This window comes from Atractosteus spatula, chromosome 11, assembly GCF_055471065.1.
Source record: "Atractosteus spatula isolate fAtrSpa1 chromosome 11, fAtrSpa1.hap1, whole genome shotgun sequence".
Taxonomy (NCBI): Eukaryota; Metazoa; Chordata; class Actinopteri; order Semionotiformes; family Lepisosteidae; genus Atractosteus; species Atractosteus spatula.
The window spans coordinates 6,570,892-6,590,649 of NC_142716.1; the positions used below are offsets into that span (position 1 = coordinate 6,570,892).

The following is a 19,758-nucleotide window of genomic DNA, read 5'->3' on the forward strand; positions in this document are numbered from 1 at the left end:
GAGGTAAAGTCAGATCCACTGCCCTGGGCCCTGTGCTTTAGTGATGGGCCCCACCCCTGAACACTGCGTTAGGCACAAGGCCCTGCTGTGCACATGTATCACAATTGAGAATTAAATTATTTTAATCAAATATGGTCAGAGAGTACCTGGGAAGAGACATTTTACTGTCCTATGGTGCATGCACAGAATTGTAAAACTGAGGTCCTGTAGGCATGTGATGGGCATGCAAGCATGCAGTTTCTTAATGCATTTTGGTTCATCAGTAGTGGCTCATTAGAGATGAGGAGACTGACAGAGAATCTCTGTTGACAATTCCAACCCTGCTGACTGCTATGACCCAGTCACAAAGGCATCAGGGGAGCTAAACTTTTCTACGTTACACATGATTAAGAACCACATAAGTCTGAAGAGAGGCTGTGTGTAATTTAAATTTGCAGCAAGGAAAGCTAGCAAAGTGGACTCTACACTGTAGGCAGAGCACCATTGATTGTGCCATGTCTTATAGTATACACAATGAGGGAAACATACTGTAATACCATTCATGGTGAACATAAGGTGCTGCTACACTTGAAGTTCGTTCTCATCTGTATAAATTAAGTGAGCCCCACTTGCCCTGGGCCCTCCAGACATCAGATTTGAAAAGGTTCCTCAAACCTAAAAATACGAGTCTCAAACAATCAAATCCAGTGAAAAAAGCTCTTGGAAATTGATCATCTCCAAGAAGGTGTCTTTCTTACGTAAATTTTCAATAAGCTGAAAAGTGCTGTAAAAATACGGGTCTCTTGTCTCTTGGGGGACAACCTGGGTCCCTGTCCACTTGCTTCTATAAAAGGAATGAAATTCAAGTAGACTAAAGGGAAACTAGTATCATACCTTCCAGGCTCTAATCTATTTTTTTTTAACCAGCAAGAGTTAATGTTACAAGGCAAGTATCGACAACAACAAACTAAGGAATGGGCGTCAGACAACCATTTTGGTTTATGCAGCAGAGGATTCGGATTTAGAGGCATTCTGTCATCTGACAGATGGTAGCTTCTCACCACTGGCTCCTCAGCCGAGCACATACACAAAGCAACCAGTTAATTGGCTGCACAGTTTCTATGGTGTGGGTGTGTAATACTGTATGTCTCTGCAACCTGCAAGGCAACCTTCTGAAGTAGATCTGAGTGCAATTAAACCAAGTTAAAATGAAAACTAAGTTTCACACCAATCAGCGCAGTGGTTCCAAGACAATGGCAGACTGAGTTCTACAAAGAAAATGTCAGTCAAACACCCATTGTGGTAGACGTAGGAACAATACGTTGGTAGGATTTGAACAATGCACTGTTTCTTGCCCAGAGAACTAATAATATACACAATCATTAAAACTAGTCTACATGAATGGATATATATTTACATTCCATTGCCTACAGAATCTAATCAATTTCGTACTTTAGTACCATGATAGCAACACCCTAAACTGAATGTTTTACATAAAGGCCTGAAAATTACTTCCCTCAAAGATAAGCAGTACTCAGAATTAGCAGTATAAAATTGTGAAGTTAAACACTGTCCAGGTAAGAACAGGGGTATCATACTGCAGTTTTTTAATCATTCAACTGAATTTATGATTAAGTGTGTGAAGTGATGGATGATTCATATAGTATGGAAAAATTCATATAAAGTAATCTGAATAACAATCTAATCAGTCCTGCGAGTCAAAACCCGAATGTTACAATTTCATGTGAAATATGTAATCAATTCTGCATTTTATTAAATTGTTAATGACAGAGTCAGAAACTCTTAATTTATATTATATCATGTAAAGATGCTGAAACACATTAAATATAAAACAACATAAAGTTGATGTCTTCATTTTTATGTTTAAGAACATTTCAATTCTCTGGATCACCCATCTATTTTTTTCTCAGTATTGTACTTAAAGCACTCCTGAGATTTTGATTAAATTTTTAAGTTTTGAATTACAATGTCATGTCACTGTATTGCATTACTTAAAGACCTGACACTGTTCTGTGTCAGTCTAGCCTCTTTTTTCATAAAGCATTCCAAAGTTTCTTCTGGCCCAATTATGTTCCATTAAACTTGTGTGGCTCATGGTCAGTTTTAATTTACTTCTTGACATTACTTTTAATTATGCATTTCTTAACTGCATTAACCAAGACTCCCAAAAGCTTTCTCCTCAAGACGCGAGCTTCCATAGAAACAGTTACAGTTTTTCAAATTCTGACCCAACCTTTATTCTCTTGGTAACTTCAAATTAGATCAGTGCAAACATTTGAGACCCAGTTCCTTGTAGACATTAATTACTTTTTCTCGTTTGCATGCATCCACCAACTAGGCAGTGTACTCTTTAAGTACTGGAGCTGCCAACAGCTTCAAGAATCTATGTGGACTGTTCAAAATTTAATTTTAGCTGCACAGATGCTTTTTTGACCTCGCGACTCAGTGACTTCAAAACCTCAGCATAAGCACAAAGCAGTAATCTCTGTGCAAGTACTTTAGTAATTAAAAACTTCAAAGCAATTTCATACAGGTTCCATCATGTTTTTCATATGGAGCTCAAAGCAGTTTATACATGCACAGAACATTGTACAGTATAAACAATTCACCCTAAAGTGTTTCACCAATGGAGGAAGCACACAAATTTTCTAAAAAAATCCTTATGAGTATTATTTATTTTTTGTGGCATAGATTTTGAAAAGAGCTATTTATTCACATTTCAAATTTTAACAATATTTAATAATATGACTAAATACTGTAGTAGCAATTATAATACTTTACCAAAAACGTGACCCAAATGACTCCAAACTAAGCAGAAAGACTGAAAGTAACAGTTTCAAAACTGGCAAAATATGGTCAATTTTTCCTCTAGAGGAAACAACAAACAGAACATTTTCCGAAATTACAAATGCATCCTAAAGCACAATGTCTAGGTGTCCAAACCCTAAACCTAACTCAAGAACTTCTAGAACATGTACCAAAAACATGCCTAAAACACACGTGTTCCAAAAGAGACCCACATGACTCCAGATTAGGCAGAAAAATCTATAGTAACAGTTTTAAGTATTTCAAATGTATCTGCATTGAGTTTCCTTTACATTTCCAGTATTAAATTCTGTTGTAACCTGCTGCTGAAAAGGAGTAGAAAATAAGCATTTTTTGTACAGTTGACAGGTTCGGATTAAACATACCACCAATATTTGGATAAACCTATCATTTTATTTGGAATGAAATGCAAAAAACAAGAGATTTTACCATGTAGAAAGTGTGTTTTCAAACTTTTGTTTTTTGACTATTTGGACAGGTGTGTTGTGTAGCAAAAAAACTGCAAAATTGGGCCTAATTTTTTTCTCGAGCAAACAACAATTGCTTTTCCAGCATTTCAAATGCACACTAAAGCACGGGAAACACATCCCAAAATGTCTAGGTGGTCTTCAAACCCCAACCCTAACCCTAGCTCGGGTACTTCTAGAACATATACCAAAAAACTTATCTTAAATACGTGTGTTCTAAAAGTGAACCAAATGACTCCAGACAAGGCAGTAACATCTAAAGAATCAGTTTTAGGTCTTTTAGATGTATCTGCAGTGAATCTGCTCTAATTTTCCTTTATATTTCCATTATTTACGTCTGTTTTAATCTGCTGCTGAAATGGTGTACAAAATACAGTGCTTTGGTGCCATTGACAAGTTAGCATTATAAATACCACCAATATTTGGCAAAGCTTATCATTTTATTTGTGTTAAAATGCAAAAAACAAGAGATTTTAGCATGCAGAAAGTGTGTTTTCAAGCTTTTGTTTTTTGACTATTTTTGACAGGTGTGTTGTATAGCATAAAAAAATGCGAAATTGGGCCAATTTCTTTTCTCGAGCAAACAACAAAGAAACGCTTTTCCAGCATTACTTCCAGCATTTACTTACAGTAAGTATGGCAAACACATCCAAAAATGTCTAGGTGGTGTTCAAACCCTAACCCTAGCTCGGATACTTCTAGAACATATCCTGTATGTTACCACCACAGTAAAAAAAGCCCTGATAGCCAGGAGCCATGTCACTCAGCAACTCACAATTGGCAACCCACTGAAGTCAAGTAGGTGTGAGCCTGGTCAGTACTTGGATGGGAGACCTCTTTGCTTCTGGAAGAGGTGTTAGTGGGGTGTGTAGGGGGCGCTGTCCTTCGGGTAAAACGTTAAACTGAGGTGACATTCTGTGGTCATTAAAAATTCCAGTGCGCGTCTCTAAAAGAGTAGTGGTGTTACCCTGGCGTTCTGGCCAAATTGCGCATTCATGGCCTCCTAATAATCCCCATCTATGAGTTGACTTCATCACTCTGTTCTCCTCCCCAATAAGAGCTGATGCATGTTGAGCATACCGGTGCACTCTGGCTGCCGTCGCATCATCCAGGTGGGTGCTGCACATTGGTGGTGGAGGGGAGTCCCCATTACCTACTGTACAAAGCGCTTGCATTGGAGTGTCCAGAAAAGTGCTATATGATTGTAAGGAATAAATACTACCAGATATTAGAAGTCTTCGTAGTTCCATCAGACTAATGTGTAGGCAAAAGAGCTGAGGAATACTGAAGACACTGTAATGTTTATTTATCCCATGTATTTCAGGTACTCTTTCTTGTTTCTTTTTATCACTATGTACAGTATTAATATAGTATATAAAGGTGTTGCATATTCTGTTTAGTAACACAATATGCCAGATTTGACTGTATAATCAGACTGAATGACCACTTGTAGTTGGTTTCTAGTCTCTGCGAATGGCCCACCTGAATGTGATCTTGAGAATCTGCCCAGATGTGATCTCCTTGGTGTGGTTATTGTAGCCGTAGAAGAGCTCCCCAAACACTGTCTGGTTGGCAGGGATGTCAGCTGCTTCACCACAGTCCAGGCCTTCAGTACAGGCCTCGGAAATGGGCTGGCAGGAACGTCCATCTGGTCCGCGTTTATAATCTTCAATACAACTAACAGCGCAAATGACAAGCAAATGATCGGCATTACACATAAACCATTTAGAAAATCTGACATCATATGAACATGCTTCTAAGGCAGAATAAATGCAGCATTAAGCACAATTCTTAAAGCTGTTAGAGGATGATATATATTTGTTTGGGATAAATGCGCAATAAAATATTTATTAGGTTGGAAATGACTTAAGCAGATTGTTTATGAGTCGTACAACAGGTTTATGATTTTTCGGCTTGTTTCATTTGGAGAAGCAAGTAAAGCGCAATATGGCTTTCAAGATGAAAAATTAAACTGTAATCTGTGGTATATTTTCAAAATAAAACAACTGATAAATCATAATTCAACACATTCTATAATGATTCTATAATGTCAGAAATTCAACAAGACAACAGATAAGTTGGAATTTACAGTATGAATCAGTTTGGCGGTTTCTGATTTACAGTAAGGAATATTTGTATGTGGAGCAAAAAGTTTAGATTATAAATCCGACAGAAGCCTTAAGAGATTTAAGATGCTGCAATTCTCAGAGCAGTTGATTACCATTGTAGGTTTGTAGAAATCCTTTACAATTTAATCAAAATTCTTTACAAAAACAGATAATGAATTTGGCTGCAAAAAAAACTCCTGGTTTGTGCACTGCACAGCTTAACGTATTGAGGTACATTATTTGAAACTTGGTAATAATGGCTGTTAAACAGGTCATTCTCTTAGGAAGTGCTTTTGTTTAGTATACAGAATGGTTATACACATTCATAGCTGATTAACCCTACAGTACATGAGAAGCACACATCAGTGACATTCCAAGCATCTCAGAAGTAGATACAGGTATGTGAAACAAGGCTGTATATAATATAATATAAAGACGCTGCATTATTGTGGCTAAGGCATTTCAGTTTAGAAAGCACAAACCTGGAGTTATTCTGCTTGACCTGCAGCATGTAGATTCCGATTAGTTTTTATATCACTGATCTCTCAAACTAACTGTCTTAGCATACTCAGGAATCTGACAAACCAGGTATTAAAAGCTAAGGGCCTAAAATCTTAAGCGGTCTTTACCATGGCTCACATAAGACTATTCAAACAGCTTCACACCCAGTGCCCTGGGGTGCTTAAACATAAAAGGCACTTTATAAATGCAAATTGCATGACATTGTTTTGCAATTCAGGTTTCACGCATAGATGACAGATTTTACTTATGTTCGTGCATTCAATCCAACTGATTTTATGCTAAAGAAAGAAAGTGCATTGAATGAAATGCACTGGAGGGCAGAAAAAATGTAATATATTCTCATCTTGAAATTGCAATAATGTTCTTTGGCGTTTACCAAAATACATTTTTCTGATTATTGTTTCATTACAGCACAAAACCTATTTAGCCAATATCATGCAAGTAATCTATTATTCATGACTAACATCGATCACTGTATAGCATGCAAGAATCGTTCTACTGTACCACCTCAGGTAGACCGATCTCATGTTCTGCCAATTCTAAAAATACTGTACTCAAATTTTGTTTTGTCTAATATAGTGGGAGATACTGTATATCCCACATCTCATTCACCGATCACTGCAGATTTCAAACAAATAAATGATCCACATAATCAAATGTTACTGCTTTGCTCTTTTTACATTGTATTGTTTTTTTTGTAAGACAAAAGGAAAAGAAATCTTAATTTACTGTCAGATTTTTTATTTTAAAATACCTTCTTCCTAATACCTGGACACTGCAGGTGAATGATGCTGATGCCGGTTCTAAATGCCTGTATAATATATTTGTTATTCAAACTGAGGCTGATTTCCTGTCAGATTAACTTGATTAAGTGAGTAACTCAGACACACTATCAAGTATCACCTCAAGAGTGAGATGCCACTGAAGTCACCCATATGATAATGACGGCTGAACAGAATCTAAACTATCGAAGTGGTACAAACAAGATATTCCTCTGGCTATTCTATGCAGACTTTATGAGCTTTTTTCAGAGATCAGTCAAAAGAGGTAACTCAAACAACGCTAAGGGTATGCTGAGATTAAAATCCATTCTTTCTGAGGTGAGATCAAGTGAGATGCACAAACTGAGAATTTCTACAGGCATTTTAAGAACTCGGAATGAGGATAATTTTTCACTGAGGAAGAATAATACATCACAATGTATAGTAATATCAAATCTATGCTCTAGCACTTACCCACAAAACATAAGGATATTGTACATAGACGGATCCTCATCCAAGGGTGTCAGTTGTTGAAGACAAAGTTGTTCACAGCCACCATTGAAGCCATCTGAGCAATCAATTCCAATGTGGTGATCATAGCATCCTGTGCCATCCTTCATTGGGCTCAGACCAGGGGGGCACTTGAGGAGAGAATATAGATTAGTAAGGTAACTCAGTGTCTTTAGCATAATGCTGAGATTTTGTGAATTTGGTAGCATGTGTATGCAGCTCCACATCATAACTTCCCACAGTTTATCTCACGCTTTCCAGATGTTCTCCATACTCTACCTAGCTTTTATTATGATTTGCAACCCTCGTGCTTTCACAATGCCATTTGCCATTTCATAGTAAAATATCGTACTGTGAACTGCTTCCTTCTGTTACAAATCATACTAGCTGTCATGTACAGTATATGTCAGCATAGTGATTAACCATTAATTTTTGATACAATGCAGGGTTTCACTTTATTACATTTCAGTGAGAAGACAAATTTATGTTGGGTATATTACACAGAAAAACACATGGTGATACTTTGGCAACAATGTATTGAAGATATAGACAGCAGTGAAAAAAAAAAGATTCACCCTCAGAAAGGTTTTTTTTAACATTATGGGAAGAACAGTTTCCTATCTTTAGATTACAAGTCAGAACCTTCTCAGCCAGATCTCAAATATTTTATTTAGTGAACTGTGAATCTCATACATTGATCTATACTGAATTAGTTTTTATTTAAGAAAAAAACTATTTTGCTTTCTTCCCCCAGGTGTTTGTTAGACCTACGTAATATTCATATATAACTGCTAGAACAGTGAATTTTTAAATGAAATGATAATAAAAATAAAAATAATGAAAAAGCATTTATGATAATATGTGTGAAATTTGAGCTGAATAAAAATACATATACATTTCATCCAGGTTAAAACATAATTGTAATTTAATTATACATTACGTGACACATCATCAATGCACTGTATTACTGGGAACTTGATTAAAAGGAATAAAAAATAAACTTCTATTAATGAAAGATAAAGACAGTTGTAGGATTTAAAATTCAGATATAGTTCAAACAGGGGGCATATACTGTAGTTATAACTGAATATTAAGTGATTACACAAGTGTTAGAAAAAAAAACATGCCAGTACCTGTTCTCTTACTGACTATTTTAATCCTTCTCTAAAGTATTGTCAGTATTCCAAAGGTACAAAAAAATCCCCAGTGTTTTGCACAGCTCCCTAAGCAATTTTTTTTCCAAGTCGCAGAATCTTCCGAAATTCAGCTGAAACTTTTCATCTTCCAAAAGTGTCTGACTCAAAAAATGACTGAAACTTAATAATGGGTTTCTGCTTAAGGAAGCTGGCGGATGGACATATCATTATTTTTTTGCCTCCAGTCACCATACAGAATCCTTATTAGCTGAATCTTATAGTGATCTGCCCTCATCAATCTAGTTTTTTTCCTTTATGATTGAATCCAAAGGCTGAATCCAGAGTCAAGTCTATAGCCTTCAGAGTGGTAAACCAGAATTTAAACATGCGAGTATGATTTAAATGACTAGGGTTTAGGCTTTCTGGCAGATCCATCCCATTCAGAGCCTCGCATGTACATGATGTACTTTGTACAAGGTCAATATCCTTCACAGCAGATTAGTAGTTCATAATCTCAAAAGTATACTTTTTCAAGTTGAAAGGTTCACTGAATAATTCAAACATACTATTGCAGTATCAGCTAGAGTACATAAATTGAACGTGAATTGAATTTTACTGCTGATGGTTATCAGATCAAGTTTTGTTTTGAGGTGAGCTTAACATCTGAACCTCACATGAAACATTTTGCAAGAACATTATTGTTCAGCTTTGTCCCATTTTCTCTAAGCCTAACACAAAATATATTTCACCTATATTCATAATATGCCTTTCTTCATTTTTCTCTTCATTATAATTCCCTCTTTCCAGTGTTGAGGAACACTGTTGTTCAAAACTTAACAGCAAGAATCCTCTTCTGTTGGAATCTTTTCCCATACTTAAAAAAAATCTTTCATAACATGTAAAGACTTCAATGGCTTGACACTAATGTGTATTTGTCTGATCTTTCATCTGTTTATACTCCTAAACACAACCTTCGTTCCACTGATTCTGGTGTTTCCAATACAACACCATCTTGTACCATTTTACAGGGATATTTTTTCTTATGCCTTCTGATTCATTGGGTGTTTTTATGTCCTCCCTAAAATCCCACTTGTTTAAAGTAGAACAGATACTGTTTTTATTTCAATGCTAAGTATTTTCTACTTCTGTTTGTTTTGCTGTGATTTATTTTTCATGCATTGTGCTCTGAGGTCTATCAAAAATGTTTTAATGCCTAAGGAAATCTGATCAGAACCTTTACTACAGTATATCTTTCAGTGGGACACTGCTGCTAAAGTCATCCTACAGACTCTTAAGCATACAAAAGAGTACAACTAAATCATCTTGGCTAGCATCATTTAACTTTAAAAATATAATTTCTGCTTTAATTTCAATGGAAAAAAAATACCATATGCAACATGTCTTGCTTTGGTATGATCACTTTCAATCACTCTTTCATAATTTTAATTTAAAACAAGAGAATTCCAATACATGGAATTTTTAGTTTCCACTCACTTTCAGATGTTTACTGTTTGAATTAAAGCACACAAAATGCAAATGTACAATTGATTTCTGTAAAGTGCATAGTGTATTAAGCTGCAAAGGGATGTTTTTGTGTTGTACTCGGCGCTTAAAGCAGGTGTTCCTAAGGTGTTATTGAAGAGCTGCTGATTAAAATAAACCTATCAAATCCTCCAGGTCTAGACGTGCAGGATGTTTTGAACAAACGTCCTCCTGCACCTGTGTGGAGTAAGCAAATTAAACAGAGCACAGTAAACTTGCATGAGAGTGAAAGAAAAAGGCTCAAATGCATTCAAATAATTTTATTGTTGTACATCCTAAAGTTGTTACAAAGAAAATTTCTTCTCACATAAGAACTTTTTGTTGAAATTACTTTAAGTACTTCACCACACCCCAAAACTGAAAAATAAATGGTTTAAGAAAGAAAACATGGCATTTGTGAGCATCCTGGGGAAAGTAAAGATTTAATAAATTCTCCTAACAATTACACTGAAAACACCCAACTGATTTTTCTTCTAGAGTAAAACCAGCATCAGGTTAAATAATCTTGTAAATGGAATTTTGTACAGTTTAATAACTTCCATTATACTGAAATTGTTGTTCAGAAGCTCGGTCACTGTCACTCATTCAGTTAATCTGAATACTACAACTTGTCTGTCTCCCTTATGCTATTTATGTTTATACTGTAGGTCCCCTTTGGCCGAAAAAAAAAAAGATTTCTCTTTCCCCAAAAGATCCTAAAATTCTGCAAGAGTTTGCTAGTATTTTTTCTTCCAGGGGTTTGCATTCCTTTGATTAAAATCACCTCCATTTCCCCTGGAAACCAATTACTCAGATGTCTTTTTGATCCAGCTGTGAACCATTCATAACTAACCAGTCCCCTTGGTCTCCTCAGTCCATAACGAAGAATACCATGGAATGTGGCACTTTTCTAGCTGGCCTGTGTTACTACGGCTGTGACTCTGCTGGCGCCTTTTCTATTTCAACCAAAATATAGAAAACACTCTTCTTGCACAATTTTTCTTAATTGTAAAACACAACATGCTTGAGAAACACTTTGGAAAGTCAATCAAATGTATTTCAAATATACCCTCTCAACCCAATTCCAAAAAGGTACAGTAAGTGAATGGATTGAGAAAAAAAATACTTTTTTTTGTATGGATCTGTAACTTGACAAGTCATATTAATTTTTTCTATAGGGTTGTGCTTAAAATGTATCTGAAATCAGGATCACACCATCTGGCCTAACTTAAAGGCATTAAGAAAAGTTTGTTTTTTATTAAATGGCTGATTGCCTTTTGTCCTTTCATACTGTACAAGCTCTGCAATTCTCACAGTGACTGAGCTATCACACCTGACTCAGTAATTCTGAAAATACATCATCCCAACTTTTCCTTCTTCTTCTTATTAGCAAAAAACACAGCTAGCACATCAAAATAACAGCAATAACCACAGAAGCATGGCAAAAAGACAATGGAAGGCAAGATTTAATTATTTGTAAAATCACCATTTTTTCTCAAACTGGGAAGGTTGAAAAGACTTATGCGAAGAAAGAAAATAGAAAAGATTCTATCTGAAGGAATTTTCTGATAAATACCTGCATCAGAGATGGAATACATAAGGAGAAATTGCAAAGTGAAACTTCTGTTTGAGGTAAAATGGTGCAAATTGTTTTCCTAATAAATGATACAGTATATAACATATACATTTTATGCTAGATAGAAAGTATATACTATAGCAATTGCAAAAACTGTATATTAACTGGAAAAACAAATCAAACTTCTCAAAATAAGACATTAAGATATCTTTTTAAGCTCCTCATCAACACAGCGTTTTTTTTTCTGACAACAGCAAGAGAATCACACACTATACCCACTAACAGATATATACACTGCTTTACCACAATCTTCTATGATACATTTTATAGTTAGCAGTTCTTATGGTTACAGATTTAGGTTATGGGTCTCTTGAGCCGTCTTCATGCTGTATCAGGATATAAAAGGTTACACCTAATGACTAAAGCCCCCTCTGGTCCCTGGATACATTTGTATTGATTTTGTCACTTTGCTACTAGCTCTGTGACAACTGATTTATTGCCTCTAATGTAAAGACCGTGGTACATTAAATCTCCTAACTTATCTTCAGCACAGACTCTTTAAATCACCACCACTTTTGCTAGATCAATAAGAATGTGGAAGCAAAATAAGTACAGAGGAATTCATGTACTGATGGCACCATGCTTATATGACCCTATGCTCCCAGGAATTGATTTAAGCAATTAGTTCTACTAGAACATAGGGGGAAAAAACAGCATTCTTTCTTTTATAAAATGTCTCATGTTGAGTGCATTCTTCTTGTGCAGCAAAATACACAACTGGAAAGATTGACACACAGATGACAGAACCATTACCATCAACTAGCCTGATCTTTTCAGATAACTTCAGATGCTAAGCAAGGATGGGGGCTTGTTCAGAACTGGTATGGGAGACCTGTGAAGAAACACTTGCTTCCTCAGCTGCTGCTCTAAGAGATGGTGGTTAGCACTTTCCTCTGGACCAGAATGTCAAACCAATGGCCCAGTATACTATAATATGGACACGGTGGTATGGGAGGTGCCATCTTTCAGCTGAGACATTAAACTGAAATATTGATTACCTGGACTTTAAAGAACTCATGACGCTTTTTAGTAAGGGTTTCAACCCCAATTTCCTGGCTAATCGACATTTTGGACTACAACAATCTGACCCTCCAAAAGTTCTTCTTTAATTCAATCGGTGAATCAGTTTCTTACGTCTCCACCTGATCCACTGTGTAGTGGGGGTGCTGGTGCTGAATGGCTCTGTGTCACCCAGGTGGATGCTGCAGTAAAGTGATGGACAACGTGCCTCCCCTCCTATATGTTAAGTGTTGTGGGATCCTTTGGGATGAAAAGCAGTGCAGTACGTGAACGCAACTATTTAATTTTCAACTATCGATGTGGCAATTCATTCTGTGAATTTTTATATGGCTGTTAAAACCATGAAATTCTTTGACACCGAGTCATGAGGAAGATGTGTAATTACATTGGTTGTTTATTTCAGAAATAAAAGTCCCAGCAAGATGGCTAATAAAGCCCCAATGAACACAAAAAGTAATACATTACCATAAAGAAAATAAACACACCTGGTTACAGTTTCAGTGTTACAAGGAGGAAAATATTGGAGAAAAAAAATTGTATTTTTTCAGAGCAAATCCAGTCATCCAATCACTATTGCTAAATGAATATTTTCCACATGAGATCACAAGAGACCTGCTGGGGCACTCCAACACAAGCAAGTATGCCACACAACCTAGACGTATCATGGCTCACTCAAGCCCTATCCAGGTATGTTTTACCACTTTTACAATCTTGGTGCCACCCAGCTAATAAAGCAGCCCTGATTCCAGCTGGCACTTTCTGAACAATAGAAATTCACTGTCTTCAAAAAAACACTTGCCGATAAAGACAAAACATAAATGAAAATGTTACAGTTTTATATTTCTTGGCTATACTGACGCATTAATGTTTATCTTCAGTAGCTTTAATTCTTTTAGGAGTACACAAAGAAACATCAAATAACAGTGAACCTGATAGGCAAGTTGTTTACTAAGGAAAACTAAATAATTTATTGAAAATACAAGAAAGTTCTGCTTAGGGAATTCATCAGCAGTTCCAAACAAACTGAATCAGCCTCTGGTATTTCAGATTGAAATTAGGAGTAAATACATTTTGAGTCCTTTCAAAAAATATAATTTCGCCCACGAAATGCAGCATAAATTAAAAAAATACGATTTTTCTACATGAACAAATATCACTATCTTCAAAGACGTACGCAAAAATCTTTTTTTTTCTGTAGACAGATGTAACCTTTAGAAATAACGACATTTAAATAGAGCAGCTTCATGCATCTGAGGCAACTGTTTCATTATTTTTAAAGATAAAAGAAAAAATGACTGGCTAAAAGGTATGAGCCCCACTCTCATCCTCATTTACAAAACAAGTTCCAGTTGTATTTTGTTTTCCTTCCTTCTGCTAAATTATTTTTAGGCACTGCCATATTTGTTTGAAATCCCCTAAACTGCTATACTGCAAACTGTTCAGATAACACCTGGGAAAGAAATCTGCCTAGCAGTAAATCATTTATAAGAAAAATGATTCTGCATAAAATTCAGATTTGTTGCAGTGCAAAGGTTAATTGGTTATGTAAACATTATAATTAAACATTTATTTTCAAGGGATTTTATCAATGTTCCACAAATAAGGCATTAGATTTTTTGTTTCCTCTATCACCTATTCAAAGCAATTATGTAACTGCATAATAACTGCACTTAACTTCTGGAATCGTTCTTGCTTTGTGTAATTAGAGCTGTGTAGAAGATGGCACGTGGCTCTTTTCAACATCCTTAAAATTGAAAATGACAAGTTTCCACCAGCAGCATGGCTGTGTCCATCAGGAAACAACCTGCAGAATATATTTTAACATTTGATATTGTGGCATCCCCTTTAAACCACATCCCCATTCTCAGCATTACAAAATGAATTTTCACGGAATGAAACTGCAGCCAATTTTCAATTTCAATATTATATTGAGTAGAGGATACGAAAACTCCTCTAGACGGAACATTTAAATATTCAATTAACAACTGTTGAAAACAAATTTCTGTGCACCAATGTTTTGGCTTCAATATCATTTATATTTTGGAACCTGTATTCTTATGCCGTTTGCACTGCATAGCAGACAGTTGGCAAATTAATTCTGTAGCTTATCCAGTGTTTCCACTGATTTTAGGCATTAGTTCTTTTTAATCATTACAAATCCACCAAAACAACTTGTTTTATTAAGTGTTGGAATTTGTACATTTAGAAATTTCAGGAGCTTAGATCAAAATTTCTGAACTAAATTAGTTAGGGTGCCCAGTCCTGGCATAAGGATTAGACCAGCGTACTGCTTTGACCTTACAGCTGTTCACTGCCATACTGCAGCAGCATTACTAATGTCCAGAGAGAACAGAGGACCTTAATTCCATGTCAGATCTTAAGAGGAACACATTGGTTCTGGCAAGAAGCTGAGCCCTCAGAAGACGTTTGAGTATGTTTTACAAACTCCCAGCCAAGTATTGACCAGACTCATAACTGCTTACTATCTAAGAGCTGATTCAAGCCAGTATGACTCTAGACTGGTTCCATGAGAAAGCTTTTTTATGACTCTGATGCACAACTGAAAGGTACTTTTTGTTACAAAAAAGCATATGAATAGTTTGCAAAGGTTATTAATATGAAAAAATTAGTAAGGCCTCATCCATTTTTTTTTGCATCCGATTGATCCAAAACCCTCCTGACTCTTCTTTTTAAAAGAGGCTTTTGAAACAGTTCTCACATTTCAGCCTTACATCTGACTTGAAAAAGCTGACAAACTGCTGTCCTGAAGTAACAAAGAATGGTTTATCGACTGGAAGAGAACTGAATCCTACCTCCTCTAAAGAGATTTACCAGATGTCTAATACCTTATACATAATGAAGATGAAAGACAGTAAATAATCATACTAAAATATCCAGAGTCACAGTTTAGTCTCCACTTCCAATATTATCTTATATCTGAGTTATAATCTGTCTTCTTTCTCTTCAGAACTGAAGACTTTCAACATCTCCTGAAATGTTCTGAAAAAATCTACTCCTTTTACAATCACTTAATAATGAATTTCCCTGATACTACTAGAGGATCATTCCTCATCTCCAAGACGCTAAGTGTGGTGCAGAAAGAATTAAGACCAGTGCATGTTAGCCAACCCCAAACACATATCGTATTTAATCTAAATGCTTACCTAGAAGCAGAGGTCTGTTCTAATCATCCTTGGCAACCATTTTATTTTCATAGAAACCAATTAGTTTTGCAGTTAAAGAAAAGACAGTTTCAAGTTTCCCTTCTGCCTGGGCTAAAGAACTAATTAATCACATAATCATTTAGCAATTATTAGACTTTATTTCTAAATGACTGCCCGCCTTAGCTCCCCAGGAGTCTCATACATCAGTGAGACAGAAGAGGTCAATTCTTCGTATCTCACACTGCGAGAAATATTAAACACTGGCTGTGAATGGCAGCACCCCCAAACAGAGGTGCTAATTGATTAGCAGAACCAAGCCTGGTTCATAGCAAGTGATGGCTTTAATGAAACGGATACAAAATCATAATTTATATACCTGGGACAACAGTAATTACAAAGTGCCAATAGAGTGGCAACAGATGCACTGCTTTGGCTACAACTATGAACAAGCACCAAGTGACAACTGGCTTTACATTATGAGTGATGGTAGAGGTCTTTAAGGAAAACATACAATCATTTAGTATAGAAACCTTGCAGATTAAAGGATAATAAGCAATTTATACACAGAATCAAGGAGTGCAATAAGCATTCGTGACAATAGCCAAATGTCAGGCAGAAAATATACTTTTCTAGCCAAATATCAGACAGTACAGCTAGCATGCACTACAGTATGTAACGTTAAAAATGTAGTTAGACCTCTAAATTTGTCATTCAATATTATTAAACATACTAAAAATCCTTAAATGTATTAAAAACAAACCTTATTTTGGGGGAAAGAATTAATACGAATATAGTACAGTACATGGAAGCTCAACTTTCTATTCCTAATTTGTACGATACAGTGTTCAGACACAACAGGGGTATTAACTGTATTGTACATGTAGTAAAATGCAAAGCATGCACTGTCAAATAATTTTTGAAATACTTAAGTAGTTTAAGTAGTTTTAATCATCAAAAAAACATGCGTTTCAGGGTCTTCAGACAGTAAATCAGCTATAAAACATTGTCAAGAGTAAGCCATTCTCTAGCCACAGTTTTTTTTTGCAGTTCTACTTACAGTAGTTCTACTTTCCTTTCAGTACTGCGAGGCAGACATACAATAACCCAAGTTATTTAAACCATCTGCTGTAGCAATGTACCTTCTGTATGTGATGTTCACAAATCAGTGCTGGATGAAAGCTGAAATAATTTTACAGTTTTATTAAGGTGGACGATGCATGGCTCTTCTCCGAATTAGGGATTTTGGAACTTGGAGTAATCACAGATTCTTTTAATTTATTCTTGTTGGGAGCCAATCAAATTCAACATATTTGTGGATATCCTGTCTATCTTTTCATCTTAATATTTTTCTTATTAAAAAAAAGATCTGCAAAACTGCCTTAAGTGTCATGGAGATGGTAAGCAGGCCTCAATTTTTAACATACCCTTTAAAGTTTTTATTAATCTTAACATGGCTACTAATCTTACAGTGCATTTTGTACTGTAAGTACCCCATGACAATAATCAAGTCTGATTTTCAAATCTTCACATAATATATTGACGTTTCCTACTTTATGTTTGATTTCATACTATTTAAACTTTAATGCTGAACAGTGACAGGTCATTCTGACACTGAAGGAGTGATGGAAATGTACATTGTGTCATAATGGGTATATTGTTGGATGAGCTATTCAGTAGGTTAGTAAGGGTCAGATGAGTGAGGCTGGACTAAAAACTTTACTCCCTGGTGACAAGAGGCAAAAAAGCGGCATCATTACTGTATAAGAATAATATGTACCAACTGAAGCAGCAAATTGTTTATTAAATTTAATAGCTTAGCACCAAATCTAATTTTCTTAAGCAGCATCTATGTGTTTTCTGAGCACTTAGAGTAACCAAGCTAAGAGTTTCTTGGCATTAGTTTCACAATGAACAGCAAATTGAGCTCCCACTTCCAACAAGTACTTATGTTAATGCCATTAAGTGTTAAAATGACCACATGCTTTTAATTAGATATTTTATTCTGAACTCCCAAGTGACCTTTAAATACAGTGTTTTAGTAAAGTATAAATCTGAAATTAAGCGACATTAACTCATAGTTCTTCAACATTATATCCTAGACCGGAACAGGAATTTATGTATACACTTTTCTTGTTCATTCAGACATATTTTGCATCACCAAATTTTTACCAAAGGTACACAATTCATCATAAATCTCGTTTGTGTTTCTATAGATTTCTATCTCTTCTTCTGAATTGTTGACAAGACATTATATCCTTGCAGAACGAACTGGAATCTTTAAGAATGTTTCAATTAAGAGGAAAAAAGAAAGTTTATCTTCATTACAACACAATTCTTCCACTTCAGCCTCAAATTAAGTGATTCTCAGTCAGGTGGCAGCATGAGACCTTTTCCACCATCTTTCCTCTTTCCACTCAGACTGTTTCACATCTTCCTAATGACTGTGACTGCCTTGACTGATCATAACTTTAGAGCTCCTACCATGCAATGGTTTTAGTACAGTCACTGCATAATATTTACTAATGACTTCCACAGAGCTGCACAAGAACAATGAATTGCAAACCAAGAGTCTCTAATTATAAGCACATAGCCTGTATGCTTATTTCCATTTCATTAATATACATGGGATAAAAAATATAAGACCAAGGTTTAAGAGCAAAATCAGAAATATTATTGTATGATGACCAGAAGTACTACATTAAGCCCATTAAATGATTTCACACAGTTTATTAGTTCATAAGCTATAAAGAAGTGTGCTAGTGCAATTAAGTTGCTTTCACAGACAAAATGGTAAAGCAAGAGAAAAAAAGGAATATATACAGTATAGGAACAAGTAATAGGTTTATTCCACGCTGAAAAAAGAAGAAAGAAAACACAACGTTTCGGCCTGACATATATACAGTATAGGCATGTGTATCTACAGTGATGTAAAAAAACAGGACACCCCCTTAAGATTCTATAGTTTTACAGTACATATTAAGACACATCTGACCTTTGCCTAGTTCTCATCAAGTCCTAACAGTAGATACATATAACCACATGTGTCAAATAACACCAATTTTACTTTGTCAGTATTTATTAGACAAAAACATCACCCAACATTCAGTAGCCTTGTGTAAAAAAGATTCAGTAATGCGTGGAACCCTCTTTAGCACAAATAACTTGAATTACATGTTTCCAGTAAGAGCTCCCATTATTCTTATAAAACTTGGACAAGCATGTGCTTGTTCAATGGTTTCTGAACCTTAGATGTCTTCTAAGGGTCATCTAGGATCATGGTGATCAATATAAAACCCTGTTTCATTGGTAAATAGGACTTTGGCTGCACTATTGCTGAGTCCATTCTCCAACATACTGACAGCAGATGTCACAAAGACACTGGTCTCTTCCTACTGTATGCAGTCTATATGGTTCTGTTCTGTGTTTTTCTTTCTTGATTTTTACCAGATTTGACATTCAACACTTTAATTTATCTCATCACCTGTGCCTAATCAACTCTCACTAATGAGGTGATTTAATGCAACAGTCAAAGTCACTTGAGTTTGTCACAATCACTCATGAATGATCAATTAATTAATCACAACGATGTCAAAAACGTAATCAATATTCAAAATCTGCATATTTTTTTCTAAAAGCATAAAGGCATAGAACAACATGTTTGATGCTCAGTACATAGAGTACTGTATGTTTGCATGTATACATCTGAAGTGATTAAGCATACTTTTCTAAACCACATTGCACATCTGCAGCTGCAACCCTTTCACTCAACCACTGAACAAGCTATTTGTGTTGGTGCAAATACTGCATATTACAAAATGTTCATCTGAATTTCTGTAAGGCTTACATAAACAAAAGCATGGAAATGACTAAACAAAAGCAATATATAGATGTATAATGTACAATTGGAATGCTTCTATTGACTCCTGTATTAGCAGGCCTATATACCCCCTTTTACACAATAATCTAATTACAAAAAGTAAGAACTATTCATTTTTTCAGCCTCCTTAGCCCTTGCCCCACTCAACCCCATCCCTTTAAATTAAAACAGAGTGAATTACAGCACCTTTTTCACAGACCAGTTTTTCTG

General features: G+C 35.6%; 1 protein-coding gene across 1 annotated transcript in view; it reads right to left on the reverse strand.

The window, feature by feature from the left end:
• The window catches only part of astn1 (astrotactin 1), a 251,224-nt gene that overhangs the window by 107,568 nt on the left and 123,898 nt on the right, over nucleotides 1–19,758 (reverse strand). Inside the window, exons 12-13 of the mRNA XM_088927324.1 lie at nucleotides 7,159–7,325; nucleotides 4,776–4,970 (exon numbers count right to left, since the gene is read on the reverse strand). Coding sequence (XP_088783450.1) covers nucleotides 4,776–4,970; nucleotides 7,159–7,325 — 362 coding nt within the window. The remainder of the gene's footprint in view (nucleotides 1–4,775; nucleotides 4,971–7,158; nucleotides 7,326–19,758) is intronic.